The sequence below is a fragment of the Carassius auratus genome, chromosome 41 (genome assembly GCF_003368295.1).
Source record: "Carassius auratus strain Wakin chromosome 41, ASM336829v1, whole genome shotgun sequence".
Taxonomy (NCBI): Eukaryota; Metazoa; Chordata; class Actinopteri; order Cypriniformes; family Cyprinidae; genus Carassius; species Carassius auratus.
The window spans coordinates 21062774-21090738 of record NC_039283.1 but is presented as its reverse complement, the minus strand read 5'-3'; the positions used below and the strand labels follow the sequence as shown (position 1 = coordinate 21090738).

Sequence of the window (27965 nt, the reverse complement as noted above, 5' to 3'; positions counted from 1 at the left end):
ATTCAAGTGCATACTTTTTTTTTTTTTTTACTAATTCCTTACTCTCAAACCTTTATTCAGGTATCTTGGGTCCCACTGGTTTTCCCCTTCAATCACAGCAGCCCCCTCCTCCTCCCCCCAAGAACCCTGCACGCCTCATGGCTCTGGCTCTGGCTGAAAGTGCCAATAAGGCACTGCGGCAAGGTGCCTCACCCCCATACCGCCCCCGTCAAAGTGGAACCTCCCATGAGACAGACGCCCACTTCCAGAGGTCCCTTTCTGCTGATGCGGGTGCTCTGCTGTCTTCTGATCCTAATCAGATCTACTCCACGGTGCGCCCCTTGTCTGTATGGAAGACTGAGGGTGATGATGATAATGATGATGATGATGATGGTGAATCTGCCACTAAAAAGCCTGCAGACAAATCACATGGTACAAAACCAAGGTCACCACCTGGGCAGGACACTGGAACTCTCTCTTCTGACAGCTCAGTCTCTGACTTTAGGACATCCAACTCTGAGTTGTCAGCTGCCAGTTCCTCTGAAGACAGTGAGCGGACACCAAGCCCCATTTACAAGAATGAAGAACCAGCTTCTCCAGCACAGCCCTCAAAATCCAGCCCACCCTCTTCCACCGAAGCTATCCCTTCTCAGAGAAAACCCCCAGTGTATGGGCGGCAGTTTTCTGCTCCACAGCTTCAGCAGGAGAAATCTAGCAGCCAGTCCAAGCCTGCACCCCAACCACACACTCAGCTTCTGCATTCTAAATCCGAGAGCTCTCCACTGGCCCAGGTACGAGGCTTTCAGCCCACTCGCCCAAAAGTTCCACCCAAGCCACCTGATCTTGCTCCCTTGAGGGCTCCACTCTCTCAGACTGACCGGCATGATTACACGCGTCGCTCATTGGATGCCAGTCGCATTCGACGTTTGGCAGGTCATCCGCAAGGGAACACACCACTTTCCAGAGCTTTCTCTGAGCGTATCAGCAGTACCTCTGACATGCTGTCTCGATATCATGCAGCCAGGATGGTCAACCAAGCTGCCCAGGTTGCACACCTTCCCCAACAACTGCAACAGGCCCAGTCCACTCCAGTCAGACCAGTTTTCCCCTCCTCTGAAGACCCTTCAAAGATGGAAAACTTCTACTATGAAATTGGTGCACCTGAGCATCCACAAGTGCCACCCAGCTATACACGCCACAGCTATCAAAATATGAAGCTGGATCTTGAGGGAAACCTTCGTCTTACTAACCCAGCCAATCAAAGGCCTATTTCCAGGGGTTGCCCTCCTCCCTACAACTCCCAAGGACCTAGGGGCTGTAGGGCTCCCCAACTGTGGTCATCTGAGGCCACACGAGCTTGGGCCGCAGCACACTCTCATTCTTTCTCATTTTCTCATTCTCACCATTGCTCTCAGGATGGATCATCAGGACATCCTCCCCACCCCCGTCCCCAACGTCAGACATCATCATCTGTCAGGTTGTCCCGCAGTGAAGTGCATCCCATATCCACATCTGTTGGAGTGGGTTCCTCTACTGGCATGGTGCCTCTGTCTGTGCACCAACGTAGCTTGATTCGCTCCCAGCGTTCCCCTTCAGCAGACCACACTGCCTCCCAGCTTCACCCCTACTTTGAAAATGGGAAAGTGTGTTACCGGTACTTTGAGGCTTCCAGACAGGAAGACTCGCCACTGAATCAGCACCAGCATGCTGTTTTAAAGCCGTCTAAGGCTTCACCAATGCAAGGAATCACAAAAGATCAGCCTGAGCACATCTACGTCAACTACCCTTTCCCAAACCCACCAGACTCAGTTAATTCAAAGGGCTGGGCTACCACAGACCTTGACGAAAATGATCATCAAGTATCTGAGATGATAGAACCACCTTCCAAGTCACCACCGAATGACAAACAGAAACATTCGGATCAAGAAAGTCCTACAGCTATTTTTGACAACCCCGCCCAGAATGATGTGTCCCAAGATTCCAAAGTGATCAATATAGCAGCGTCTGCCTTCAATGCCATGCATTTCCGCAGTCGCTCAGATCCCCAAAGTACCAGCTCAGAGCCTGCTCAAGTCCTTACTGGGAAGGAAATTGCCTCATTGCTAATTGAAAAGCTTGTAGAGGATGAAAGGGAGGGTCCTTCTGTGCCATCCTCTTTGTCCTCTTCTCCGCACATCGAGCACCCTCCAAATCCCTACCCTAGCCAGCAGCAGCAGCTTCCACCTGCATACAATATCTACACTCCAGGACCCTCTCGAGGGCACGATGAAGGTCAGGTGCCACCTAGAGAGGTATCAGGACCTTTCCAACGTCAAGACCCCTTTCGGAGATCTGCCGGAGGCCAGTATAGACAAGCTTTTGACGTCATGCCATCTGGCAACCAAGTCCTTAAGTTTTACAGAAGCCAAGACTTTATCCCAGGTGCCCAGGGAGAAAGCAAAACCCCTAATCCTTATCCCCCAAGACCATATTATCAGGACCCACCATACCCCAATTGGAGCCCACAAGGCCTCCCAGACTCTTCCCACACATGCACTCCACCTACAGTGGCCTTTTCCAACTTAGCGCTTGGATCGACAAGAGGATATGGGCCTCAGAATGTGGCCAACCAATATAGCCAGTACCCGTACCAGTCAGGGCCAGTGCTTCCCCAGTATCCCAACACACCACGACGAGATATTGTCCTGGATCCTTCTCTCCATCCTCCGGGGTTGCGAAACCAGAGAGGCTTAAACCGACAGGGAAGCTTGCCAGGCTCCAACTGGACCATCCAAACTGAAAGCCAGACCCGTAGTTATTGCTAAAGAGCACAACTGCCACAAAAAATATCCTGTGTCTTTAGATGATATGATTTAGACCGGTGTAAGCACTAGACTTTTATGTTTCCTGTACAAGTTAACATGTTGTGAAACTAATTGTGTTAACCTCCCCAAGGGGAGAACGAATGTACAGAAACAAAGTTAATTGGGGTATGTCTTTACTAGTGTTTCTGTCTCAGAAAGACCCCATTGCTGTCCTGCGATTAGTGTGTGTATTGGAGTGGAAAAAGGATCAAAGAAGTGAACCGTAAAGTGGCTTAGATATGAAAACATTCCATAACACACTGTGCTGTCCAGCAGAGGGAGTCAGAGAGGTACAGTAAAGAGCTGCTATTACTCTGACAGGACGTGGCTCAGTGGCTAATTTTTGTTTTTCTGCTTTGGGTTTTGTTTGATTTAAGGTTCTGATTGACACTAACTCATGCTGTACAGGGGCACAAACTTGATCTATCTTTCTTCCTCCGTTCAAAATAAATAACCTCAAGAGATGCTGGTGGTTATATGAAACTTTATGAGTATGGCTAGTTTTTGTTATCTTCAATTTTTTTGCAACAGTGGGATATTATTTCCATTTCAATTGTTTTTGTTTTCTAAGTTATTGTAAGTTTTCAATGGAATGAGTTCTTGTGAAATAGTTTTATTTTGCATTTTTGATTTTTTTTTCAAAGAATGTGAAGATTCGAACTTTGAGTTTTTTGTTTTAAGTGATGAATGTGTCTTGCGCAGAGTGTCTGATGTTAAGCACATAAAAAGGAACAGTAATTGCAGATTTTTTGAGAGGGTGTGTAATTGATAAAGTAAGGTACTGTTTTCTGCTCACTGTCAAATAATGTGTCAGATGATTTGTGTATCAATATTGGCGTTCTAATTCAATGCAAGTATTTCGGGTAGGTCATTTCACAATGCGTCACTCCCAGACATCTATATGGGTTTCTGTAAAGGAGGAATTAAATAATTGGTACTTTTAACCACAAAACCCTGAAAATTCCTTCAATGCCTACAACACTTGTCCTAGAAGAATGATATAAATGTAATCTTAGAAAAGTTGTTTTTATCAGACACACCGCAGATACCTATGTTACAGTTTTTTTTATTCAGTGCTATAGTTCCTTTCAGGTCATTAAAAATGTCCTGGATATTCTTCTCAAATTGACCAGAGATGGAATCTCTTTTAAGATTTGTTTAAGGATTGGTGCCTTCTCTTAATAATTGATAATCTTTTTAAATAATCCTTCGTTATGAAAAAAACTAATATTGAAGAGCTAGATGAAATCCCTGTTCTAAGCCCAGTTTCCCCTATTTAGAGTTTTCCAAAGTTCCGCACTAGCAAATTCTAAATGAGAAAAAGTGTGTATGAGTGAGAATGTGACACTGTGTGTTTGCATGTCTGTTGTTTTAATACATATCTATGCAGTGAATAACCACGGGGATACTTTCCTTAAAAAAAAACACTAAAAATGAATGCTACCTATGTATGTAAGCACACCTGTGAGCGTGTACGTTCCAGTGAGAAAGCTCATGCATGTGGTTTTGAGGGTAATTACGTGTCCAATAATCTCCCCTTCAGCCTTTAGCACTTGGCGAAAGGCAGTTCATCCTATTTTGTAATATTTTCAAATATGTGAATTAAAATCTTGGACACTCTCAGTGACAAAACCTGTAGTTTGGTGATTATTTTTGAACATAGCATTTTTGTACGCAGGTCAGACGAGGTAGCCTAATGATGGGGGTTTTAAAGTAAGCATTATAGATTTAACCATGAGACTAAGTAACCTTCCTGTTGATGAGGCAAACCTGGACAGATGTCCAGAGGCTGAATGTCTGCATTTGTTATTAAAAGAAGTGTTCTTTCTAGGTTTTGTTTTATTTTGAGATGATTTTAATTCACAGGGCTTGCAGCACTGCAGTCTCCACCCTCCGAGATGGGAGCCTTTTTTTGTAGACCGTAATATGAGAGAAGTTGAGGTCTTTCCTGGCTGGGAATCCTGCAAAACCAGTCTGTTTCTGAGTATCAGGCGACACTCCCAGTTGAGTATAAATTAAAGCTGACATACGCAAGCTAACATGCCCTCCTCTGTTCTCTGCTGATACATGTACAAACTTTTGGCATTAGATAATTATCCTGAGCAGTAACGGTTTGGGTGGTTCAGGGAGTGGAAAGCTGCCAGGCTTTTGTTGTCTTTTCATTCTTGCTTTCTTAAGGATTGGTTATTTTCCAGGGCATGTACCTGCATACAACCTGCAATAGGATTTGCTTCAATCGCTCGCCTTTTTTTCTCTATCTGCGGTCAGTGACACATGAAGAGTCATCAGCACAGTCACGTTTATTTGATAAACAGAAATATTGTCAAGTAAGTTATAAATACAGATGTCCTATATGAAGAACATCTGACCTGTTCAATGGTATTTAGTTATTTCAAAGCTATTTTTATATTAAATATTCATGTAAGAAATACAAGCATAGACTGTGGCATAAAGACAAATTTCTACAATCATTTGAAGAACCTGTTTGAACAATATTGTAAATTAAAATTTAAAAAGACCCAAGAAAAAAAATTATATATATATATATATATATATATATATATATATATATATATATATATATAACCATAATAAAACATGTTAAATGAAAGCTATATTTGAACTAGTAACTTTTTTCCCCAACATAATGAGATGATGTTAACTAGTTTTTTTAGTTTTTAACTTTGAGCATTATTGCACTTCATTATTCTATAATTTTTTTTTTTTTAAAGATTAACTTGTACTGAACCTGGAACTTTCCTTTTGTGCTAAATGGAGGTCAAATAGGACATCATAAAAAATGAATGCATGATAATCATACAAGAATGCATGAAACTTGTCATATCAATTATCCATGTGCAATCTGCAATCATCTGTAATATTCTGTGACCGCAAGAGTGGAAGCATCTGTGCAGCTGGCAGATGTGTCATGCAGTGTACGTAGTTATTCCAGCTGCATGTAGTAGATCATGGCAATCATTAATGTGAGAAACTGTAGGACAGAAGAAGTGCATCAGAACAGTGAATCTAGTAATATGCAATTTAAGTTTTCTTATATAATAGAACTGTAATTTCTCTAGTTCATATAAACATATTTTAATACTTACAATAATATAAAACAACAATATTCATATAAATACATGTTTAAAAAAAAGTAGCTTTAAAATCAACATATTGTTTTATTTATATTATAATAATATCATAGAAGATTAGAGTGTCCCTACAGTTCACAAAACATTTTACAAGCACATTCTTACATTCCCTCTGTGCTATTTTTGGATGCTGGTGTATACACACATGCATCAAACTACATTTTTGTATTTTTGCATTAATTCTGATTCTGATTTAACTTACCACTAACATGAGAACGGAGAAACCGTACCAACTCACAGCCCAGGTGTAACGGCTTAACACAGATTCAATGTACTGGAAGCAACCCTGAAGTATCAAAACAATACAACAGAAAAATTGACATGGAAGCACCATGAAGTACCGTAAAGTGGCGCATCTAAACTGAATCAAATATAAAGTTGTATCACTATACAGTGGTTCTCAGGAAACAATTTTATCATTTGTTCACCAGTAGTAAATCTTCATTATACTATAGAGAAAAATATCCTTAAAAGTAAAAAGAAAGAAATGTATCTATCTGGCCCTGACCTGGATAGGTCTGACATCATGCAGAATTATTTATATGAATAATAACAATAATATAATTATTTTTTATTTTACTGTTAGAATTAGATACAGTTATTTGAATTTAAATTATATGCATTCACATGATCTCAATTAGAACAAACTTTGTGTTGTGACACCAGTTGAGAACAATTGTCTATGCCAACCAACTTCTTTATTTCCTGTGAGTAATGAGTTTGTTGCTCTCTGTTGTCTTCTGGTAACATGTTACTAGACTTAAACGTTACCTTTGAGAATATGGTGGTGGCCTTGCCAACCATACAGCCTTCTTTATCTTCCACCTCAAAGGTACTCAGTCTCTTGCAGCAGCTGAGGGGCCAGATGTATGTAGAACCGAACATCTGTTTAAAGGTGGAGTTATACTGAAACCAGTCTGCCGGACCGTCTGCTCCACAGCACTCGACCTGATGGAAGAGAAGGTGCTATTAATCAATCTCAGTACAATCCAGAGAAAAATTTATTCTACACTCTAAAAAAAATGCTGGGTTGTTGGGTCAAAAATGGACTAAACTAACGTTTGGTTTAAAAAAGAACTTTAAAAATTCAACCCAACAGCTGGGTTAGTCCATATTTGGTCCAAAGGTGGGTTGAAACAACCAATCATTTTTTAGATTGGGTTATATACGTATATTAATCAATCAAGTTGTTTTGCTTGGAAAACATAAATGCACTTGCACAATTCTATATGAATCCATCAAATTGTGCTGCTTCACTCTAAAAATGCTGGGTTGTTTCAATGCAACTTTGGGTCAAATAATGGACTAACCAACACTATCTCACGACCAATTTGTACGTATTTTATGAGGTGGCTTATTCGTACGAATTTGTATGACCTCACTCATACGATATTATACGACCCCAGTGACGGTTAGGTTTAGGGGCGGGGTTAGGTGTAGGTCATTTGTACAAATTCACACGAATTGTGCAACTTGTAAAATACGTACGATTTGGCAACAATCGTATGAATTTGTACGAGTGTGGTCGTACAAATTTGTACGAAAAAGCCACCTTGTGAAAAATGTACGCATTGCCGTGAGATCGGGTTGGACTAACCCAACTTTTTGGTTAAAATTTTAATTGAAAAATTGAACGCAGCAGCTGGGTTAGTCAATATTTCCTCCAAAGCTGTGTTGAAACAATCCAGCATTATTTTAGAGTGTTCATAAGCAGAAGATTCGAAGAATAAACATGTGGTGACATTAACTAGTTGGATGAGTTTTCACGGCCGGAATCCAATAAATTAATCAACAACATAAATCCGGAATTTTGAGAGAGGGTGATAGATTTCCTCTCACCATTTCCATTTGAGTTTGAGAAAACAACCTTGATTCTGAAATTCAGTATATCTCAAGCCTTACTATTTATGAGATCAAGAAGATATATGATTGTTCTGTTGCAACAGTTATTCTTAGTGGTTCATTTGAGGACAAACTGGTTTGTCCACTCTAACACTAACAATGCAACAGAAAGGCATGTTGTATCAGGTATAAGTTGAAAATTAAGGGTTTTCTTTCCTAATATTATCTAAGTGTGTGTGTGTGTGTGTGTGTTTTAACCATAATCCTTGGACAGGTGTAAGGCAGTTGTGTTTGTTAAAAGCCAAGAGGTCATCATTGGTGTTCTGTTTACCTGTTCCATCACTCTGTTCCATGTCTGTGTAATCTGCTTTCCTTGTGTGCTGCTGTCCGCATAGTATTGCAGCATCTGTTTCTTTACTAAATTACTGTTCCCAATCAGCTAGAATAAAAAATAAAGAAAAGGATAACTTTATCTCCATTATCAGCCTGCTGTTGTTCCATTACATATGTTATGACATTTTCGACATTTACAGGACAGAGTACAAACAACAGAAAACTTTAAGAAGAGAGAGCAGGACTACAGGACAGGGTGGCTGGAGACTGTACTCACATAATCCCGGTTGGTCACTGCTGTGATGGCGGATGCGCATTCAAACAGAAAGATGATGAACATTATGATGAGGTACTGAGGAAGGATGAGAGTTAACGATAATTAGTTACAAATTAAAGTCATAGTTTATTTTAAATCTGAATTTGATTGTCTCACTGAAGGTGATATTGAAATAATAGTGATTAATGGAAGATATTAGGTTTGCTGCCTTCTATAAAAACCTACCGCCATCATGAATCCACGGCTTCTTTTCAGGGCAGCAAAGATGCCAAAGATGCACGTGAGGAAGAAGGCAAAGCCTGTAAAAATGGCAATCCAGGCAGCGGCAAAGATATCATCTTTACCTGACACACTAGATATGGGGTAAAGTTTATACCCGTCTACTGTTACCCAAATGGCCACTGCGAATAATGCCAGTCCTGCTGCCTGAAGAGAAAAATACATTTACAAAAAAAAATACTTAGTGACATTTTACAAGGCTTAAGCCTGAGCTGTTTCAACTGAAAGAAACTTGCACTGATTGATTTTAAAATATGTCAGTGACCTTGTCTTGTATCAAGATTCACACCAGTAGGCTAATGCTTTTTTTTTTTTTTTTTTTTTTTTTTTTTTTTTTTTATTAAAAGGCATGTTTATAAATATTACTTAAATGTCTTAATTGAACTATGGCCTAATAAAGGTTTAGTCTGAGCCCTCTCTGTGAAACCAGGTCTTTACAACAGAAAAATACTGTAATCTTTGAATTATTTCGTTTCAGACTTACAGCAGCGATTGCATTCAGAGCAATAACAACACACATCAAACATGTCAAGGCTCTTGCTCCCATGGCTGTAGTGTGTTTTTCTGTCTCGCCTTGTCACACTTTCCTGAAGAAAAGACTCGAGATTATTTATAAGGTAACGGTCTGATCTGTGGTAACTGAGGGAGAAAAAAAATTAGATTACAGTATAGATCATAAAGATAATAAATCCAAAACCAAATGCAGAAGGAAATCAAATGCTAATATGATGTTAAAAATAATCAAATAGAAGAAAAAAAAGTAGCTGCTCAGGGACCCACCTGTTCCAGTCTGAGATTGCGCCTGCTTTTCCTCTGCCTGTCTGTATTCGGTTCATTGACTTTTGTGGACACTTTCATGACGTCATACCTGTTTGTCATGTTTTTGTATTTCTGTTTTTTTTCTTTTTTCTTTTTGGTTACACAGGCCACATGAGATGGGATGGGCAACTTCACTCCCTGTGTTTTCACCACCAAGTACTTTCAATTATTCCAGATCACATTTTATTGAAATGATTACTAAATTAATCTAGGAGTTGCCATTATTATTTCAAAAACATTTAAAGTTACGTGTGAACAATGTATATTTAATAAATACAAAGAAATAGTACTCCAAGCCATTCAAAGTAGGATTTATATGAAAAAAATAAAAACTTGCCATGTCTGTAGAAATCAAATACTGATGTGGCTTTATTTATTTTATTAAATGTATATTTAAAATATTTATAAAGGCGTTTTAAATTAAAATCCTTACCTTGGAGTACAATATTGTATTGCATCTAAATTTACCTGTTGCTCTTGTGCTGAGGGAGAAATGCTGACCCCTGCTGGAGAATCACACCATATGCAACAGCATATATAAGGTGAATTCATAAATGCCACAATATTTTCCTTATTATTAGTAGTACTGACGAAGGTAAGCATGACTGTAACTATTTCTAATACTTAGTGTTGAACAAATGATAGTCATCTAGTGAACCAAAGCACAATTAAGACTTGATAATGATCTTGTTTAACTTGGGCCAATAAGCAACCATCCAGAATTTCCTAGCAACCACACAGCATCATACAAACATACTCAAAACACCTGCTTAACTATGTGCTGAAATGCTCTAAACACTTTAGCAATCACATAGCAATGTGCTAGAAAACACTTAATTAAAAAACGTAAATATGCAATTTCAAAATATTGTTTACAAAATTATACAACACTGTAAAAATTACAGTTATCATTTATCTTTGCTGGTGCAAAGAAATCTGTAGTTATAAAGACTGGGAAATCTGTGATGTGGATGTGAATTCTACCTCTCCCGAAACTTTTATGTGTGGAGTAACAATAAAACAATAAAACAATATATATATATATACAGTCTTGTTCAAAATAATAGCAGTACAATGTGACTAACCAGAATAATCAAGGTTTTTAGTATATTTTTTATTGCTACGTGGCAAACAAGTCACCAGTAGGTTCAGTAGATTGTCAGAAAACAAACAAGACCCAGCATTCATGATATGCACGCTCTTAAGGCTGTGCAATTGGGCAATTAGTTGAAAGGGGTGTGTTCAAAAAAATAGCAGTGTCTACCTTTGACTGTACAAACTCAAAACTATTTTGTACAAACATTTTTTTTTCTGGGATTTAGCAATCCTGTGAATCACTAAACTAATATTTAGTTGTATGACCACAGTTTTTTAAAACTGCTTGACATCTGTGTGGCATGGAGTCAACCAACTTGTGGCACCTCTCAGCTGTTATTCAACTCCATGATTCTTTAACAACATTCCACAATTCATTCACATTTCTTGGTTTTGCTTCAGAAACAGCATTTTTGATATCACCCCACAAGTTCTCAATTGGATTAAGGTCTGGAGATTGGGCTGGCCACTCCATAACATTAATTTTGTTGGTTTGGAACCAAGACTTTGCCCGTTTACTAGTGTGTTTTGGGTCATTGTCTTGTTGAAACAACCATTTCAAGGGCATGTCCTCTTCAGCATAGGGCAACATGACCTCTTCAAGTATTTTAACATATGCAAACTGATCCATGATCCCTGGTATGCGATAAATAGGCCCAACACCATAGTAGGAGAAACATGCCCATATCATGATGCTTGCACCTCCATGCTTCACTGTCTTCACTGTGTACTGTGGCTTGAATTCAGAGTTTGGGGGTCATCTCACAAACTGCCTGTGGCCCTTGGACCCAAAAAGAACAATTTTACTCTCATCAGTCCACAAAATGTTCCTCCATTTCACTTTAGGCCAGTTGATGTGTTCTTTGGCAAATTGTAACCTCTTCTGCACATGCCTTTTTTTTAACAGAGGGACTTTGCGGGGGATTCTTGAAAATAGATTAGCTTCACACAGACGTCTTCTAACTGTCACAGTACTTACAGGTAACTCCAGACTGTCTTTGATCATCCTGGAGGTGATCATTGGCTGAGCCTTTGCCATTCTGGTTATTCTTCTATCCATTTTGATGGTTGTCTTCCGTTTTCTTCCACGTCTCTCTGGTTTTGCTCTCCATTTTAAGGCATTGGAGATCATTTTAGCTGAACAGCCTATCATTTTTTGCACCTCTTTATAGGTTTTCCCCTCTCTAATCAACTTTTTAATCAAAGTACGCTGTTCTTCTGAACAATGTCTTGAACGACCCATTTTCCTCAGCTTTCAAATGCATGTTCAACAAGTGTTGGCTTCATCCTTAAATAGGGGCCACCTGATTCACACCTGTTTCTTCACAAAATTGATGACCTCAGTGATTGAATGCCACACTGCTATTTTTTTGAACACACCCCTTTCAACTAATTCAACTAATTGCCCAATTGCACAGCCTTAAGAGCGTGCATATCATGAATGCTGGGTCTCATTTGTTTTCTGAGAATCTACTGAACCTACTGGTAACTTGTTTGCCACGTAGCTATAAAAAAATATACGAAAAACCTTGATTATTCTGGTTAGTCACATTGTACTGCTATTATTTTGAACAAGACTGTATATATATATATATATATATATATATATATATATATATATATATATATATATATATATATAATAGTAATAATAAAATGGGTTAAATGGAATTAAGTACACCATGATGCTTTAACAAACATAAACGCCCTGAGAACTGTTTACAATGTCGTCTAGAAACCTTGTTGACTTAAACACAGCTGACTGTCCCACAAACACACTCATCCAGGAGAACTTAAGGACGGAGGACACACTTTTGCATCTTATTGTTGCTTGAGAACAGGTGAGCATTGATTATTGTATTGCGTTCTGTTGACGATATTTGATCTGTGAACACTGTTTGTCAAATTGAATCATTAGGCCAGTAGGCCATTAGTGTTAGCAGTAGTTACACAGTTTCAGCTATATTATGAAGCTATATATATATTTTTTTTAGGGTCCAATTGAAGATGGAAGAAAAACTCTCAGATGCAAAATTAAAATGTATGCTCGCCCCTTGGAGATTTTCCTTCAGGGCACCAGGATTTGAAAACAGGCTGGTGATGGCTCTACAGCTATTTGAGCATTTCCCTTTAGACATAGCTGTGACCGGAGGAACACCGGAGGCTAATGCTCAGCTGGCTTCTGCTATCTGTGGGCCGGGTGAGGAAACCGAAGAGGAGGAATGGGAAACTGATGATGAAGGTGATGAGGAGGAAGAAACAGATGAGGAAGAAGAAGCAGAAGACTGGGAGGAAGATGAAAGTGGAGATGAGGAACCTAGTATAAAGTTAAATACTAATCGCCAGAGCAGCAGCGGGGGGAAACGTGTACGGATAGCAGAGCATGCAGAATATATAGGGAGGAGCATTCCTGATTTTGACTCTGTGATTTTACACAGTCAAATCCCAAACGTTCGAGTGTGGACTGTGCAAGGCCATCCAACCTCAAATTCAATTATTAATAATCTGACCAACCAGCAGTATGACTCTACATGCTATGATGTTCTAGTGGTTCTCACTACAGAAAAGCACAAAGAGGACCAAATGTGGCTCAAAATGGAATTGCATGGTAGAGATCAGCCTTTTTTTCTGGTTCAAGCTGAGCAGGACTGGGACGTGGTCGAGGAGAAGCCTACAGGGCCGTGCATGACCTGCGTCTGGGAACGAATGAGAGCTCGCAAGCTGGAGTTGCAAAAGAAAAGTAAAGAAGTATTTGGAGAGACGGCCGATTCAGACGAAGACAGTAAGAATACTTCAAACGATTCCCAAGATCCAGAGTCTGTGAAGATGAAGGATATCGCGAAGGTGCTTGCTGAAGCCCTGCCTGAGCTTCGGAAGAAGGCTTTTAGTCAGTTTCTGGTGGTGATTACAAAGGAACTTCAGATTCCCAAATTTCTGTCCGATGACACACAGTAAGTCAGCTTCTTTGTGTTTTGTAATGTCCATTTGAACTCACTGAGATAACAGCCATTGCTTGTTACACATGTCCTCAACATATTCATTGGTCCTGGAACAGCAATCCTGTCAAAAAAAAACCCACTCCATACCCCTAATCCAAACCCAACCTTAAAAGAACCTAACCCTTAAACTAGAGGCAAAAATTGGGCTGATAATAATGCTGTTCAATGGAACAACTGTCCTAAATTCTAGTCCAATCCCTAACATTAATCCAAATCTATCCATAACCTAACCTGGGGTTGTCAGGTCCTGCCTCTGGGCAATGTCCTGTAGAGATTAGTTCCAGTCTACTCCAATACATCTGCCTGAAAGTTTCTAGTAGGGGTCTTGAAGACCTCGATAAGCTGGTTTAATTGTGTTTAGTTGGGATGGAGACTAAATTCTGCAGGACAGCGGCCTTCCAAAAGCAGGATTGGACCAAACCCTTATACTAGCGGGAAAAGATATTGTAGGTTCATTAGAAATCCACTAACCCTAATCTTAGCCCTGACTGTAACATCTGATTGGTTGTTAGTAATGTTGTTCTAGGACCAAAAAAGATGTTAACTGAGAAGCATGCTAAACTCTGCAAAATTAGGGTTTGGTTGCTGGACACCATGTTGTGTTTTGGACACTGCTAGTTAGTTTGCTCATTAGGAAGTCTATGTTGGCACACTAGCTTAGACACTAACTGGCATAAAAACAGTATGAACTAGAATTAAATTCCATTGTTCATGAAGTTTTAAGGCATTGAATCTGGGTCAGGACTGACTATATTGTTCATGTATCTAACAAATTGGCTACATTTACTTCTCAGGTTTGTGGTCTCTACTGCTTTAAGGTCAAGGAAGATAAACCAGGATGATCTTGATCAGATCATCAAGCTCTCGCAGGTGAGAGATCTCACAGACAATCCTTCCAAGCTTCAGGCCATCCTTGCAGCTCTCAGTCACTTCCGGCTGGATATCGGTGTGCTGGGTGAGACGGGCTGTGGCAGCTCCAGCTTGGTCAATGCCCTCTTGGGCCTGGAGAATGGTGATGATCGAGCTGCCTCAACTGGTGTAACCGAAATGACCAAAGAGGCTGTGAAGTATCCCTCCCCCTCCCCCAACATCTGTTTTTGGGACCTTCCTGGGACTGGAAAAATAAGTGATTTTGGCAGCCTGTCCTGCGTGTCCAGCTCTTCTGAATCTCAACGCATAACATCTGCACTCTCTTTGTGTGATGTATACATACTGGTTTCTCCTTTGAGGCTTAGATTGGGAGCCATACAGTTGCTGCAGCAAGCATCCTCCCTAGGGAAAGAATGTTACCTGGTGCTTTCCATGGCAGACTTGATCGAGGAAAAATCCATTGTAGAGGTGAGGCAATGGACTGAAGAAGTCTTGGGTAAACTGGGCCTCCAGCAGAGCATTTTTCTGGTGTCTGCTCATCATCCAGAAACACTGGACTTACCCAAGCTAAAGGAGACGATGAACGCAGCCTTTCCGAATCATAAGAGAGTTGCTTTTGCCAGATACGCAGCAAAGCAACTGGATGGAGATGTTTTCTGGAAAAGATCAGATTCTTGCAAATTTATGTAAACGATTAATAAAGGGTATATTCTCATATGCATGTTTTACTAGGGAGGGATTTCTGTTTGTGTAACTGCTCATTACTCTCCAAATATATTTTGAACTACTCTAGTCAGATGAAGTGTATTATTATTATGTTTATTATTTTTGGTCACTTTTAAAATTTTCAGCCTACCCATATGTTCCTGAATTCTTTTGTTCAGATTAGTGGTGGGCCGTTATCGGCGTTAACGTGCTGCGATAAAAAAATATCACCGTTAATCTATTCTCAAAGTTGGGTTGGGAGCTGGGTCTATACTACGCGATCTATGATGACTTTCATCTATGTCGAAAGCACATTATTGTAGCGCGAATGTACATTAATATAATGCACGAGCGCAAATCTCAGAGAGAGCGTTCCGCACATTATATTCCGCACTCGAGGAGAGAGATTCGCGCATTATATTAATGTACTTTCGCGCAACAATAATGCGCTCTCGACATTTGACAGGGAAATAACGCCATAAAATAATGCCATATTTTGGAAACAGGAGATGAGCCCCTGGTCTAATGCACCACCTGTCTTGAGAAACCCGTTCTCAAAGACATACCGTTTCTTTTAGTCATTATTTTATTTGGGTATCACACATATTCTAAACAATGGATGAAACGTTTAGAGCCCTACTGATGATTAAGTCTAGAGTGTGTCCACTTTGTGTGGGTCCATGTACATGCTGAATCTACAGGTAAAAAAAAAAGCCTCAAGTCCAAATATTCATTTATCACCAATTAACTGTTTGACAAACACTTCCTGCTTCGATGTCCAGATCTGAATTAAAAAAAATCTCAAACATGCTACGTAGTCCCAATCTGAATCAACCGAGTTGCGAACGTGCTCCGAAGTCCCGATCTGAATCAACGGAGTCGCGAACAGGCTCCGAAGTGCCGATCTGAATCAACCGAGTCGCGAACAGGCTCCGAAGTGCCGATCTGAATCAACCGAGTCGCGAACAGGCTCCGAAGTGCCGATCTGAATCAACCGAGTCGCGAACATGCTCCGAAATCCCGATCTGAATCAACCGAGTCGCGAACAGGCTCCGAAGTGCCGATCTGAATCAACCGAGTCGCGAACATGCTCCGAAATCCCGATCTGAATCAACCGAGTCGCGAACAGGCTCCGAAGTGCCGATCTGAATCAACCGAGTCCCGATCTGAATCAACCGAGTCGCGAACAGGCTCCGAAGTGCCGATCTGAATCAACCGAGTCGCGAACAGGCTCCGAAGTGCCGATCTGAATCAACCGAGTCGCGAACAGGCTCCGAAGTCCCGATCTGAATCAACTGAGTCGCGAAACAAAAAAAATATATATATACTAAGTAAACAACAATAGCCCAAGTTTAGTAAACATTTTTTATTGAGGCTATAAAAAATAATTCTGCATCTATTTTTAGACCCTGGCACTCCCCTGGCTACTCCACTGTTCTGAATGCCTTTGGCAGAATTCAAATCTAGATTAATCTAGATTAATTTCAAGATTGCAGTGAGATTAATCTAGATTAAAAAGATTAATCTATGCCCACCACTAGTTCCGATATAATGTGAATATACATTTACCCATTTAGCTTTGTCTTTAGAATAAATTATTGCATGCCACTATATCTGCAAAACATGCGGTATTTAATGCAATTAGGTGAAGGTCTAAATACTGTAACCTTTTGCAAGCTATGATAGTGTGTAGTATTTTTTCTTCTCTGTTCATGATTTTGGTTGAAAAATTGAATGAATAATTTTGGTATTTACACTTGATGTTTACATTTTCTGATGCGATAAGTGGTGTTTGCCCATGCAAAACCTGCCACCACAATGTTATGGTGTTTTGGGGGTGGTTGCTAGAGAGTTACTGTGCAGTTACAGAGGCTTTCAGACTGTTTTAGAGAGTTGCTAATGTATGTGGTTGCTAGGGTGTTCAAGATGGTTGCTTAGTGGTTGTTTGTTGGCCCAAATCAAAAGGGCCATCTCCTAAGTCCCTATGATATTCAGCTCTTTCTTCAATAAGCTGCATGGTTTGATGCATAAATTATGTACAGTATTGTTCAAAATAATAGCAGTACAATGTGACTAACCAGAATAATCAAGGTTTTTCGTATATTTTTTTATTGCTACGTGGCAAACAAGTTACCAGTAGGTTCAGTAGATTCTCAGAAAACAAATGAGACCCAGCATTCATGATATGCACGCTCTTAAGGCTGTGCAATTGGGCAATTAGTTGAATTAGTTGAAAGGGGTGTGTTCAAAAAAATAGCAGTGTGGCATTCAATCACTGAGGTCATCAATTTTGTGAAGAAACAGGTGTGAATCAGGTGGCCCCTATTTAAGGATGAAGCCAACACTTGTTGAACATGCATTTGAAAGCTGAGGAAAATGGGTCGTTCAAGACATTGTTCAGAAGAACAGCGTACTTTGATTAAAAAGTTGATTAGAGAGGGGAAAACCTATAAAGAGGTGCAAAAAATGATAGGCTGTTCAGCTAAAATAATCTCCAATGCCTTAAAATGGAGAGCAAAACCAGAGAGACGTGGAAGAAAACGGAAGACAACCATCAAAATGGATAGAAGAATAACCAGAATGGCATGGGCTCAGCCAATGATCACCTCCAGGATGATCAAAGACAGTCTGGAGTTACCTGTAAGTACTGTGACAGTTAGAAGACGTCTGTGTGAAGCTAATCTATTTTCAAGAATCCCCCGCAAAGTCCCTCTGTTAAAAAAAAGGCATGTGCAGAAGAGGTTACAATTTGCCAAAGAACACATCAACTGGCCTAAAGAGAAATGGAGGAACATTTTGTGGACTGATGAGAGTAAAATTGTTCTTTTTGGGTCCAAGGGCTACAGGCAGTTTGTGAGACGACCCCCAAACTCTGAATTCAAGCCACAGTACACAGTGAAGACAGTGAAGCATGGAGGTGCAAGCATCATGATATGGGCATGTTTCTCCTACTATGGTGTTGGGCCTATTTATCGCATACCAGGGATCATGGATCAGTTTGCATATGTTAAAATACTTGAAGAGGTCATGTTGCCCTATGCTGAAGAGGACATGCCCTTGAAATGGTTGTTTCAACAAGACAATGACCCAAAACACACTAGTAAACGGGCAAAGTCTTGGTTCCAAACCAACAAAATTAATGTTATGGAGTGGCTAGCCCAATCTCCAGACCTTAATTCAATTGAGAACTTGTGGGGTGATATCAAAAATGCTGTTTCTGAAGCAAAACCAAGAAATGTGAATGAATTGTGGAATGTTGTTAAAGAATCATGGAGTGGAATAACAGCTGAGAGGTGCCACAAGTTGGTTGACTCCATGCCGCACAGATGTCAAGCAGTTTTAAAAAACTGTGGTCATACAACTAAATATTAGTTTAGTGATTCACAGGATTGCTAAATCCCAGAAAAAAAAATGTTTGTACAAAATAGTTTTGAGTTTGTACAGTCAAAGGTAGACACTGCTATTTTTTTGAACACACCCCTTTCAACTAATTCAACTAATTGCCCAATTGCACAGCCTTAAGAGTGTGCATATCATGAATGCTGGGTCTTGTTTGTTTTCTGACAATCTACTGAACCTACTGGTAACTTGTTTGCCACGTAGCAATAAAAAATATACTAAAAACCTTGATTATTCTGGTTAGTCACATTGTACTGCTATTATTTTGAACAATACTGTATGTAGCACAATAGTTTAGTATGACTTATCAAATTTTCACTTTCACTACAAGTATTTGATTTACAAAGCCATTAAGAATTTACATTAAGCAAGTGTGTCAGGAAACATGGAGGTTCTTATGAAGCATGGATGAAGTGAATCTGACATCCGTATCCTCATCCGTGCCACTCACACCATTTCATTTCTGTGATGGAAAACACCTTAGCTGTTAACCACACGACCCCACCCACCAGTGCCTGGGGGTGAAGCCATCTGTGAGCGTTAGTTACTCTGCTTTGTCCAGGGAGGAGCCACAAACCACTTTCCCCAAAGCCATAGCGCAGTACTAACATTCACTTTTAAACTCACCCATCATGAAAACATGACAGATCGGTTCAGAAATGCTCAGTGTGCCGTGAAATGTCTGCACTGCTGATGAAAAGGCGCACAGTGCATGAACATCTCGCAGAATTATTTGTGAACATTTGATGACCACCTAGGGGCCCTTTGCTGTAGCATGGATGGATAATCATTTGGCCTTGAGCATGAAAGATGTCTAAAAATCAAAGCAGAATGAGCTAGAGTCAACCAGTCATCTGTCAGCAGAGGACATGTATGCAAACAACATGAACCTTCTAAGTAATGGATTGTCAGTGCAGTGTTACTTGATGCCAAAGTTGATGGGAAAAATGAGAAGAAGAGTTCAAGAGATGAGAAACCCAAATGCCATGGGGTCTTCAGTGGATCTGAGTCACAATGAGAGCACACGACTAGCTATGGATGCTCTCTTGGACAGAGGGATCGTTGGATACCAGGAAGTGCTGATCAAAGAGAATGAAGCAAACTTTCTGTCAGCGCAGGAGAAAACGTACATCTTAAACAACATTACAAAGCCTCTCACTGACAATGAAGAGACAGACAGGGATGAAGAGATGTCCAGTTCTGCCTCAGTTTCTTCAGAGACGTACTTTCCTGCGGTCACAGAGAGTGAGCCTCCAGTTCTTGATTACGGCTGGCCGGTGGCTGACTGGAGTTACCATCTGCAGGGGATTCCTAGCGTGGAAGTGTTCTTCCACTCAGTCAGATCCTTTTCCTTGAAAAACCTGCTGCGGGAACTGATCAGGCAAGCAACTAAAGTAAGAACCTGTCATTTGATAGTGACGTTTTTGGATTGTTTACTGTCATTATTGGTTCAAATATAATTTTTGTGATGCTAGAAAGATGCACATGCAATTACAAACAGCACTTTCAATGAAGATGGTACACTTTGGTGCCCAACAACTTTATTCGTATTATTTTAAATTTCACATTTAATCTGTTCAATGTTTTACTTGATGTTGCTTTGTCATAATTTCATAGTTCTCATAGTAAATCCTTTCAATAGTGTCATTAGCCAGCTCAGTTCAGTTCAATATTAATATTAATTTATTAATAATATAACTTATAATAATTATTTAATTACTATATTCATAATAATTTAACTTTCGAAAAAATAATTATGACTGTTTATTTTTGATAATTATGTTTATTGGTTACGCTACAAACACACACACACAAGAAAAAGAAATTACATTTCAAATTTTAATTGTTCAAATGTTTTCTACTTGTTCAATTTTTTTAACCCCTGAAAGGCTGAAACTGACATCAGCATTGTAAAGCTTAAGCTCCTCTTTTTATTTGTTTAAAATAAACAAATAAATAAAATTTTGTTTGTGAAAAAATTGTGGAAAGTGCCTGACATTTTTGACTGTCCAGCTGTTTAAAACACAATTTGCAATTTAACTTTTGTTCCCCAAATTCCACTCATCAAAGGTTTTGGCGATAGTAATGGACACATTCAGCGATGTGGAGATTTTGTGTGACATACTGGAGGCGACAAGAAAGCGCAACGTCTCTGTCTATCTCCTTCTGGACCAAATCAATTTACAGCTGTTCCAGGACATGTGTGAAAATGTAAAAATCAACAAGTCTCATCTTACTGTAAGTTATACTGTTCTTTTAACTGACTTCACTGACAATACATTAAATGTGTTGCTGCTGGCAATGTGTGTTTAGGGGTCAGAAGCCTGATATTAGAACTCTAGCCTTTGGTTTAATATAATAAATGTAATTTCAATATAGCAACATGCTTTTATCATTATGACATCATATTTATGTTAGTTCAGTTATATCATGAAACAATAGATGTGGATAAATACTTTCTATTTATTGCCAATGTGCTTATGTTTACTTCTTTATCTCTTCATACAGAGGATGTCTATTCGTAGTGTTCAAGGTCAAACATACTGTGCCAAATCAGGCAGAAAGTTCACTGGACAGATGAAAGAGAAGTTCATCATTGTGGACTGCAAAAAAGTGCTGGTTGGCTCATATAGGTAATCGAAGGAAGCACTATATTTTTGTATTGACCTGCATTTATCAAACATTGTTTTTATTCTTTTAATTTGCAGTTAACTGCTGAATGTAGTTTCCATAAAAATAAAAATAAAATGTTTTAATCATTACAGCTTTAGATGGGCTGTCTATTGCTAAATGTTTGCCATACATTTACATTTTTTGCATTTGGGAGATGCTTTTATCCAAAACGACTGACACTGCATTAATCTAGTTTAGAATTTAAATTTACTATTAGATCTTTTTTTTTTTTTTATTGTCAGTTATTCAGGTTCGCAATTGTAGCATCTAAAATGCACATTTGCCCAATATATTTAGATGAATTTTACCTAAAATTGTGTTGTTAAAAATGTATAATTTGTTTATTTCAAGTAGCAGCTCTTTACGCTCCATTCACAGCAGTCATTGCAAAAATAATGGCATTTTTAGACAAATTTCAGACACTTCCAACATCTTCCATTGTAGCATTGATGCTCTCCGCAAACTCACACTGCTGGTTGAGAAAATGCATTTATACTGATTGCTTTTCCATATAGTGCAGCCATTTATGCAGAAACTTCACCGTTTATGAAGTCTCTTGTGTGAGTTTTTTTTTCACTGATTACATTTTCACTCCATCAGTCTCACCTGGCTATCCTGGCAGGTTCACAGAAGCTTGGCCGTACTCTTCAAAGGCAGCGGGGTTAAACCTTTCGACCTGGAGTTTCGTAGACTCTATGCCATTTCTAAACCAGTCCAAGGATTTACCTGCAATGCAATGGATCCTATTGATCTCTGCCTACCCTTTGAGGAACTCCAGATCCCGATGGGCCCTGCAGTAACTGCTGGAAACTCTCCTGACCACCTAAAACAGAAACCTTGTCAGCCCAGGAACCCGAGTTTCCCGACAACTCAAGTCCTGGCCCGACAAACCAGCTATCCAAATGTCACCACTGAACCGCAAAGGTCTCAATGGCTTCCACGAAGGAACACGATCCATCACCCCATTGCTCGTCAGTCCCCACTTTTCAAAGATTATAATACGAAGAGCCAAACTTGGCGTCCAAAACAGGGAAATTAAATCAACACAGGTGTTCCTGCAACTTCCCACTGGAGCTAGAGCGAGTTATTGTAATGCTTTATTAGACACTTGTTGGTAGATGTAGAAATGTATTTATGTATTTTAAAATATTTAACTTTATTCTGCTTTGTAACAGTAAAGGCATGCAACTCCAATAAAAGATACATATTCAATTATAAAAATACAATGAATATTCCTATTATTCAAGTGTCTCCTCCAGTGGTCTGTGCACGGATAAAGCTGGAGTCTCCTCCTGCAGTTTGGTGTAGAGTTTGTTCCACCACTTGTCATCAAAGTCTTTAATATAAAGTCCTGATAAACTCTCTCCATCTTGGTTTTCCTCTCTCATCTTCTCTGGATTGAGGTCTTCTGCCATCACCTAGATCAGAATAAATGAATTCAGTTTGTAATGTGAGACCATGGATGTTCATTACAGATGTTTTGGGGAGTTGTGTGAGAGACATTTTCTGATGCACAACAATGGGTTGAAATCACACTGAAGTAGTGAATTCAGAAAACACTCCAATGGAATACTCAATCCAAAAATTAAGTTATGTTTTTATTTTTCCACCCTCTTGTCATTTAAATTCTGTATGAGTTTTTTATGTGTTCAGGCACTACAATACATGTCTTCTGAGTTTGTGATAACATCAGAGTGAGTAAATAATTACAGAGCTGTCACTGTTGGGAAGTATTCCTTTAAATACTGTTTGCACAAACAATCATCAATAAAGGTGGATTTGTGTTAGTATTCTAAGACTGGGGTTATAATTTGTTCTGTTTTTATGCCAAGGACCCCCAAATACATTGACCCCTTTCTTAAAATCCAACTTAATAAAAAAGACAATATATATATATTTTTAATTAACTGAATTATAAACAACTACTGTAAATGACAAAATAACTGGCATTTATACCGTCAATGTACAAAAATTACCTATAAAGTTAGTTTAATCAAACTAGTTTTTAGGAACAATTAATGTAGCATATATATATATATATATATATATATATATATATATATATATATATATATATATATATATAATCAGTGTTGGACGAAGTACACAAATCGAGTAAAAGTACAGATACGTATAATAAAATATTACTTCAGTGAAAGTAAAAGTACTCCTTTTTCAATTTTCAATTTTCATGCTCCGAGGTGGCGATCTGAATCAACCGAGTCGCGAACAGGCTCCGAAGTGCCGATCTGAATCAACCGAGTCGCGAACAGGCTCCGAAGTCCCGATCTGAATCAACCGAGTCGCGAACAGGCTCCGAAGTGCCGATCTGAATCAACCGAGTCGCGAACATACTCCGAAGTGCCGATCTGAATCAACCGAGTCGCGAACAGGCTAAGAAGTGCCGATCTGAATCAACCGAGTCGCGAACATACTCCGAAGTGCCGATCTGAATCAACCGAGTCGCGAACAGGCTCCGAAGTGCCGATCTGAATCAACCGAGTCGCGAACATACTCCGAAGTGCCGATCTGAATCAACCGAGTCGCGAACAGGCTAAGAAGTCCCGATCTGAATCAACCGAGTCGCGAACAGGCTCCGAAGTGCCGATCTGAATCAACCGAGTCGAGAAACAGGCTCCGAAGTGCCGATCTGAATCAACAGAGTCGCGAACATACTCCGAAGTGCCGATCTGAATCAACCGAGTCGCGAACAGGCTCCGAAGTGCCGATCTGAATCAACCGAGTCGCGAACAGGCTCCGAAGTGCCGATCTGAATCAACAGAGTCGCGAACAGGCTCCCAAGTGCCGATCTGAATCAACCGAGTCGCGAACAGGCTCCGAAGTGCCATCTGAAAACTTCGACCAAAGAATGTAAAAAATAACTAAATTTTTCTAATAACTTTATACTCTAATAACTCAGGTTGTATTTTAGTAAGAATTCTAAATTTTCAAAATAAAATATATAAAATAATGGTTTCTATTTTAATATCCTTTAAAATATAATCTATTTGCTGTATTTTCAGCATCATTCCTCCAGTCTTCAGTGTCACATGATCTTTAGAAATCATGAAAATATGATGATTTATTATTAGAACTATTAATAGTTGTGCTGCCAAATATTATTTTGGAATCTGTGATACTTTTTCCAGGATTCTTTGATGAATAAAAAGTTAAAATTTAATAAATAAACTTGAGTAAAAGTACAGATACATATAATAAAATATTACTCCAGTAAAAGTACTCCTTTTTCAATTTTACTCAAGTGAAAGTACAAAAGTACTCAATTTGTTATGTGCTTAAGTAATAAAAAGTACTGAAAGATAGATGTTTGCAATTTTATATAGGCTAATTTAATTTTATATTAGCACTTTTTTAAATATAATCCTACTGCTCAAAATACCTGGGATTTTTTCCAAAATAACCACTATATGGAGTCAAGATATATTTTTGTTGCTGATATGGACTTGTGTTTTAAAGTGTTTTAAAATTTGTGGTTTTACAGAACATAACAGTTACATATGACATGATAATAAGGCCTGAAGTTAGGAAGAACATTTTAAGGAAAATATAATTATATTTTCATAATGATTTTTTCCTTCTCAAACCTTGTCTGTGGTGTAAAAACACCCCTGGCCAAACGGGGTGCATCTCTTCCCCTCTTTGATAATTACTGTAGTTACCATGTTCTGAACCTGAACATCACATCCTTTCTTTTGTCCCTAGATTTAATCTCTATACATATATATATATATAGGTGGTTGAATAAAAATATTTGGACATTATTTATAAAAATTACCTCAAGTTAGCACCAGCAAGCTTGTTAGCTAGACATTTAGCATCAGTTTCAATATTTACTTATTTTCAGTACTGTTATGAATAAACATTCATGTCTGTCTAACGTTACTCGTCTAGTTAATCCAAACAATATACATATGTATAACGTTACTGTTGATACACAATATAAAAACAGACGTCATGGTAGCATTTTAATAAAACTGTTAATATTACGGTAGCGGGGAATTTGGACATGCATGAGTTATTTTATTTAATCTGTGTTAGTTTAAGGTTATTTTATTTTATTTTTTAACCTAAAACACAGAGACGCTGATTGATGTGTCTGCATCATCTGCACTCGAGCATTTCAGTGGGCTTAAACAGATCACTCTTTACAGCGGATTTAGTTCCCAAACAACTGACAATTTTGACCTAAATATGATTTTCAGTTACAATAATTAATCCTAAATTTCGACATTAATAACTTACTTTTAGCAACATCAGACGCACGCACGCTGGAAGATCTGCCAGCTCTTACTTCAGGAGACTCGCACTAAACGGTTCATTTGAATCAGTGAGTGGTCGACTCCAGAACAGCTGCAATCGGATCATTCTAATTCGTAAACGAATCGTTTGGTGCGATTCGCGATCCGATTAAAGTTTATTTTGAAAAGACTCAGTTCGTTCATGATGAATCAGACACCGCTTCTGCGTGTCGGAGCATGTGATATATTATAGGGAGTAACAACATGTTTTATGAAATGTAGTGAAGTAAAAAGTACGATCTTATGCTTTGGAATGTAGTGAAGTAAAAATAAATGTTACTCAAAATAAAACTACTCCAGTAAAGTAAAGATACTTGAAAAATGTACTTAAGTACAGTAACGAAGTAAAGCTACTCCGTTACTGTCCACCACTGATATACATATATATATATTTTTTTTTTTTCTCAAAGTAGTTCTTATTGTCTGACCTCTGAGACCGTCTGAAGCATTTTTTCTGTTGGCTGCAGAACATGTAGCGCTTCCTCGATGTCTTGTAGGGCCCTCTGGCTGTTTTCCAGCACAAATGAGAACTGCTGAATCCGTAGGATTTCAATTAACAACCTGAAAAAAAATTAACAAAGATGAACAAACCCGGTACTGAATTCACCCGTTAACATCAAAGACAGTAAATAAACAGCTAGTTCTGTTGTGACATACAGTACCTTGCTCTAATCAAGCTCATGATGGTCTTCAGTCGTATAATGTTATTTGTCCCTTGCTGCTTGTCGTATTCTTCCTCAGTGCTGGATCTCTCTGGACACCTACGAGACTCGAGGAGCCTCTGAAAGCTCATGGCCAGATTCAGCCAGTACCACGGATGGTAGGGATGAAGACCGCACAGCTGCTGCAGGCTGGAGATGCTGTTTGTCAGATCTCTGTAGTGTTCATGAACACTCAGCTCCAGCTGAAGTACGCTAGTGAGGTGGCAGGTGTTGGATACTTCTGTCCTCTGTCAATAAAACATCATCAGCAAAAGCATACATACAAGTTGAGTTAGTAGAGTTTTAATATATTTACCAGTTTCTCGCAGGCATTTAGAGCCTCTTCTTTTTTCCCCAGATGACAGCAGCATCGTGCGATCCCTTCCAGCACATCTCTCTTCACTGTTAAGTTTCCAGCAGGTATGAGAGAGAGGCAGGATAAATACTCATCCAGAGCCACCTGTCATTGACACAACCCGCCAATCAGCTTATGAATCAGACAATAGTGAGAGATGATGGTGAATTCAGCTCTTTATACCCATAGACAGTAAAAGAAAGTTTATACCTGAAACTGTTTCCTCCTGTAAGCAAGGTCTCCACGAAACTTGAAGGTTTTTTGTTCTTCTAATGGGTCCTCAGCATTTCCATCTTCACAAAACCACTAGATATAATAAAACAAATGTCAGATACGGATTCTATTTGTATGGAATATTTTTGTTAGGCCTAAGATTTTGTGTATACTCACACAAATTAATCAATGTGTAGAAATATTTATAAATGTATTATTAAATAATACTCTATTTATTATTTATCAATATATTCATGAACGCATATCCTGACATTTTTTATGACTTGGTCTATCCCGCAGAAACACCTGTATAATAATGCATGTTATAAATATGATGACAGGTATGCCTAATTATCATTAATAATATGTAATTATAATCAAAGTTATGTTCCTTACCATCAGCACATATTTAATTTATGATTATAACGTGGTGGAATATCACTGACTAAAACATACCATGGTATTCTCGCGTAAATACTGTACATATCTAAGTATCACTAGCAATAGCTGCCATTAATAACTTACCGTAGTAATGCCATGCTTTTCTTTAAAATGAAAGTCGCATGGCATTTAAATGTTGTGTAGTTTATGTGTCTTTTCTATATGGTATTGGTAGTTTGTTGTAAATGTTGAGTGTTTTACCCACCAGAGGTTCGCAGAGTTTAGGCTCGTATGCTGGAAGAGCAACTGAGACTCTTTTCCTTGATTCCTCAAACACAGAATCATCAAAAGTGCTGCCCAGAATCTCCATCATAAAAACACGCGTGTAATTAAGACTCCTCTCATACACTTATGAAACGCCACAACCCCGCAAACATCACAGAAATGTCAAGGAATCCAATGAAAAGCGGCACTTTAGTGTATTTGTACGTATATGAGTACGCAATATCCGTTCATTAGAATACGACCAGGATACGACGCTACTGAACCCAATGAGACATAAACCTTCACGCCTCTAGGGGCGCCAGTGTGGCTCAAAAAGCCCAGTCCTCCTTTTGAGCAGCATCCGATTTTTACCTTATTGGAAATGGAGACATTTGGATTCTAAGAAAAAGTGTAAGAAAGTGTAAGAAAAAGTAAAGGTTATTTTTTACATTTTAAATTCGCCTCTT

The 27965-nt window shown here is 38.9% G+C and overlaps 5 protein-coding genes across 11 annotated transcripts in view; 3 read left to right on the top strand and 2 right to left on the bottom strand.

Annotated features, from left to right (window-relative positions):
• The window catches only part of LOC113059243 (rho GTPase-activating protein 33-like), a 45602-nt gene extending 42315 nt beyond the window's left edge, over positions 1–3287 (top strand). For all 5 annotated transcript variants that reach the window (XM_026227596.1, XM_026227591.1, XM_026227592.1 and 2 more), the window contains one exon: positions 61–3287. In XM_026227596.1, the coding sequence (XP_026083381.1) occupies positions 61–2783 (2723 nt within the window). In that variant the 3' untranslated portion in view covers positions 2784–3287. The remainder of the gene's footprint in view (positions 1–60) is intronic.
• A 2125-nt stretch (positions 3288–5412) lies between these two features.
• LOC113059242 (uroplakin-1a) lies at positions 5413–9566 on the bottom strand. Of its 2 annotated transcripts, none has more exons than XM_026227589.1 (8): positions 9486–9566; positions 9190–9292; positions 8652–8852; positions 8427–8501; positions 8148–8255; positions 6746–6922; positions 6177–6260; positions 5413–5814 (listed from the first exon to the last, which is right to left on the bottom strand). In XM_026227589.1, exons 2-8 carry the CDS (start codon positions 9250–9252, stop codon positions 5767–5769), a joined length of 756 nt encoding a protein of 251 aa, XP_026083374.1. In that variant the 5' UTR covers positions 9253–9292; positions 9486–9566; the 3' UTR covers positions 5413–5766. The 2 variants fall into 2 exon arrangements, with proteins under 2 accessions (XP_026083374.1, XP_026083375.1); XM_026227590.1 differs by having other exon boundaries at positions 9190–9344; positions 9486–9554.
• Positions 9567–12322: 2756 nt separating this feature from the next.
• LOC113059241 (uncharacterized) lies at positions 12323–15945 on the top strand. Its single transcript, XM_026227588.1, has 3 exons — positions 12323–12460; positions 12614–13570; positions 14413–15945. The coding sequence occupies exons 2-3, from the start codon at positions 12627–12629 to the stop codon at positions 15176–15178; spliced, it is 1710 nt and encodes a 569-aa protein (XP_026083373.1). The 5' UTR covers positions 12323–12460; positions 12614–12626; the 3' UTR covers positions 15179–15945.
• Positions 15946–18898: 2953 nt separating this feature from the next.
• On the top strand, positions 18899–22333 carry LOC113059239 (protein FAM83A). Of its 2 annotated transcripts, none has more exons than XM_026227584.1 (4): positions 18899–19986; positions 20663–20830; positions 21101–21225; positions 21866–22333. In XM_026227584.1, the coding sequence occupies exons 1-4, from the start codon at positions 19462–19464 to the stop codon at positions 22302–22304; spliced, it is 1257 nt and encodes a 418-aa protein (XP_026083369.1). In that variant the 5' UTR covers positions 18899–19461; the 3' UTR covers positions 22305–22333. The 2 variants fall into 2 exon arrangements, with proteins under 2 accessions (XP_026083369.1, XP_026083371.1); XM_026227586.1 differs by having other exon boundaries at positions 21888–22213.
• Positions 22334–22344: 11 nt separating this feature from the next.
• On the bottom strand, positions 22345–27767 carry c41h8orf76 (chromosome 41 C8orf76 homolog). Its single transcript, XM_026227587.1, has 6 exons — positions 27500–27767; positions 26851–26946; positions 26602–26745; positions 26247–26533; positions 26013–26145; positions 22345–22683 (listed from the first exon to the last, which is right to left on the bottom strand). Exons 1-6 carry the CDS (start codon positions 27605–27607, stop codon positions 22504–22506), a joined length of 948 nt encoding a protein of 315 aa, XP_026083372.1. The 5' UTR covers positions 27608–27767; the 3' UTR covers positions 22345–22503.
• Positions 27768–27965: the final 198 nt, after the last annotated feature.

What these genes read in the sequence shown, in the direction of transcription:
- LOC113059241 (XM_026227588.1), top strand. Translation starts at nt 12,627, where the DNA reads ATGGAAGAAAAACTCTCAGATGCAAAATTAAAATGTATGCTCGCCCCT. An exon ending in TTTCTGTCCGATGACACACA is followed by an intron (nt 13,571 to 14,412) that starts GTAAGTCAGCTT and finishes TTTACTTCTCAG; the next exon opens with GTTTGTGGTCTCTACTGCTT.
- c41h8orf76 (XM_026227587.1), bottom strand. Translation starts at nt 27,607, where the DNA reads ATGATGGAGATTCTGGGCAGCACTTTTGATGATTCTGTGTTTGAGGAA. An exon ending in CTAAACTCTGCGAACCTCTG is followed by an intron (nt 26,947 to 27,499) that starts GTGGGTAAAACA and finishes TATTATATCTAG; the next exon opens with TGGTTTTGTGAAGATGGAAA. An exon ending in TGCTTCAGACGGTCTCAGAG is followed by an intron (nt 22,684 to 26,012) that starts GTCAGACAATAA and finishes ATTCTGATCTAG; the next exon opens with GTGATGGCAGAAGACCTCAA.
- LOC113059242 (XM_026227589.1), bottom strand. Translation starts at nt 9,252, where the DNA reads ATGGGAGCAAGAGCCTTGACATGTTTGATGTGTGTTGTTATTGCTCTG. An exon ending in CTCTGAATGCAATCGCTGCT is followed by an intron (nt 8,853 to 9,189) that starts GTAAGTCTGAAA and finishes TTTTCTCTTCAG; the next exon opens with GCAGCAGGACTGGCATTATT. An exon ending in TCTCCGTTCTCATGTTAGTG is followed by an intron (nt 5,815 to 6,176) that starts GTAAGTTAAATC and finishes TCTGTCCTACAG; the next exon opens with TTTCTCACATTAATGATTGC.
- LOC113059239 (XM_026227584.1), top strand. Translation starts at nt 19,462, where the DNA reads ATGTATGCAAACAACATGAACCTTCTAAGTAATGGATTGTCAGTGCAG. An exon ending in TGATCAGGCAAGCAACTAAA is followed by an intron (nt 19,987 to 20,662) that starts GTAAGAACCTGT and finishes CACTCATCAAAG; the next exon opens with GTTTTGGCGATAGTAATGGA. An exon ending in GTGCTGGTTGGCTCATATAG is followed by an intron (nt 21,226 to 21,865) that starts GTAATCGAAGGA and finishes TCACTCCATCAG; the next exon opens with TCTCACCTGGCTATCCTGGC.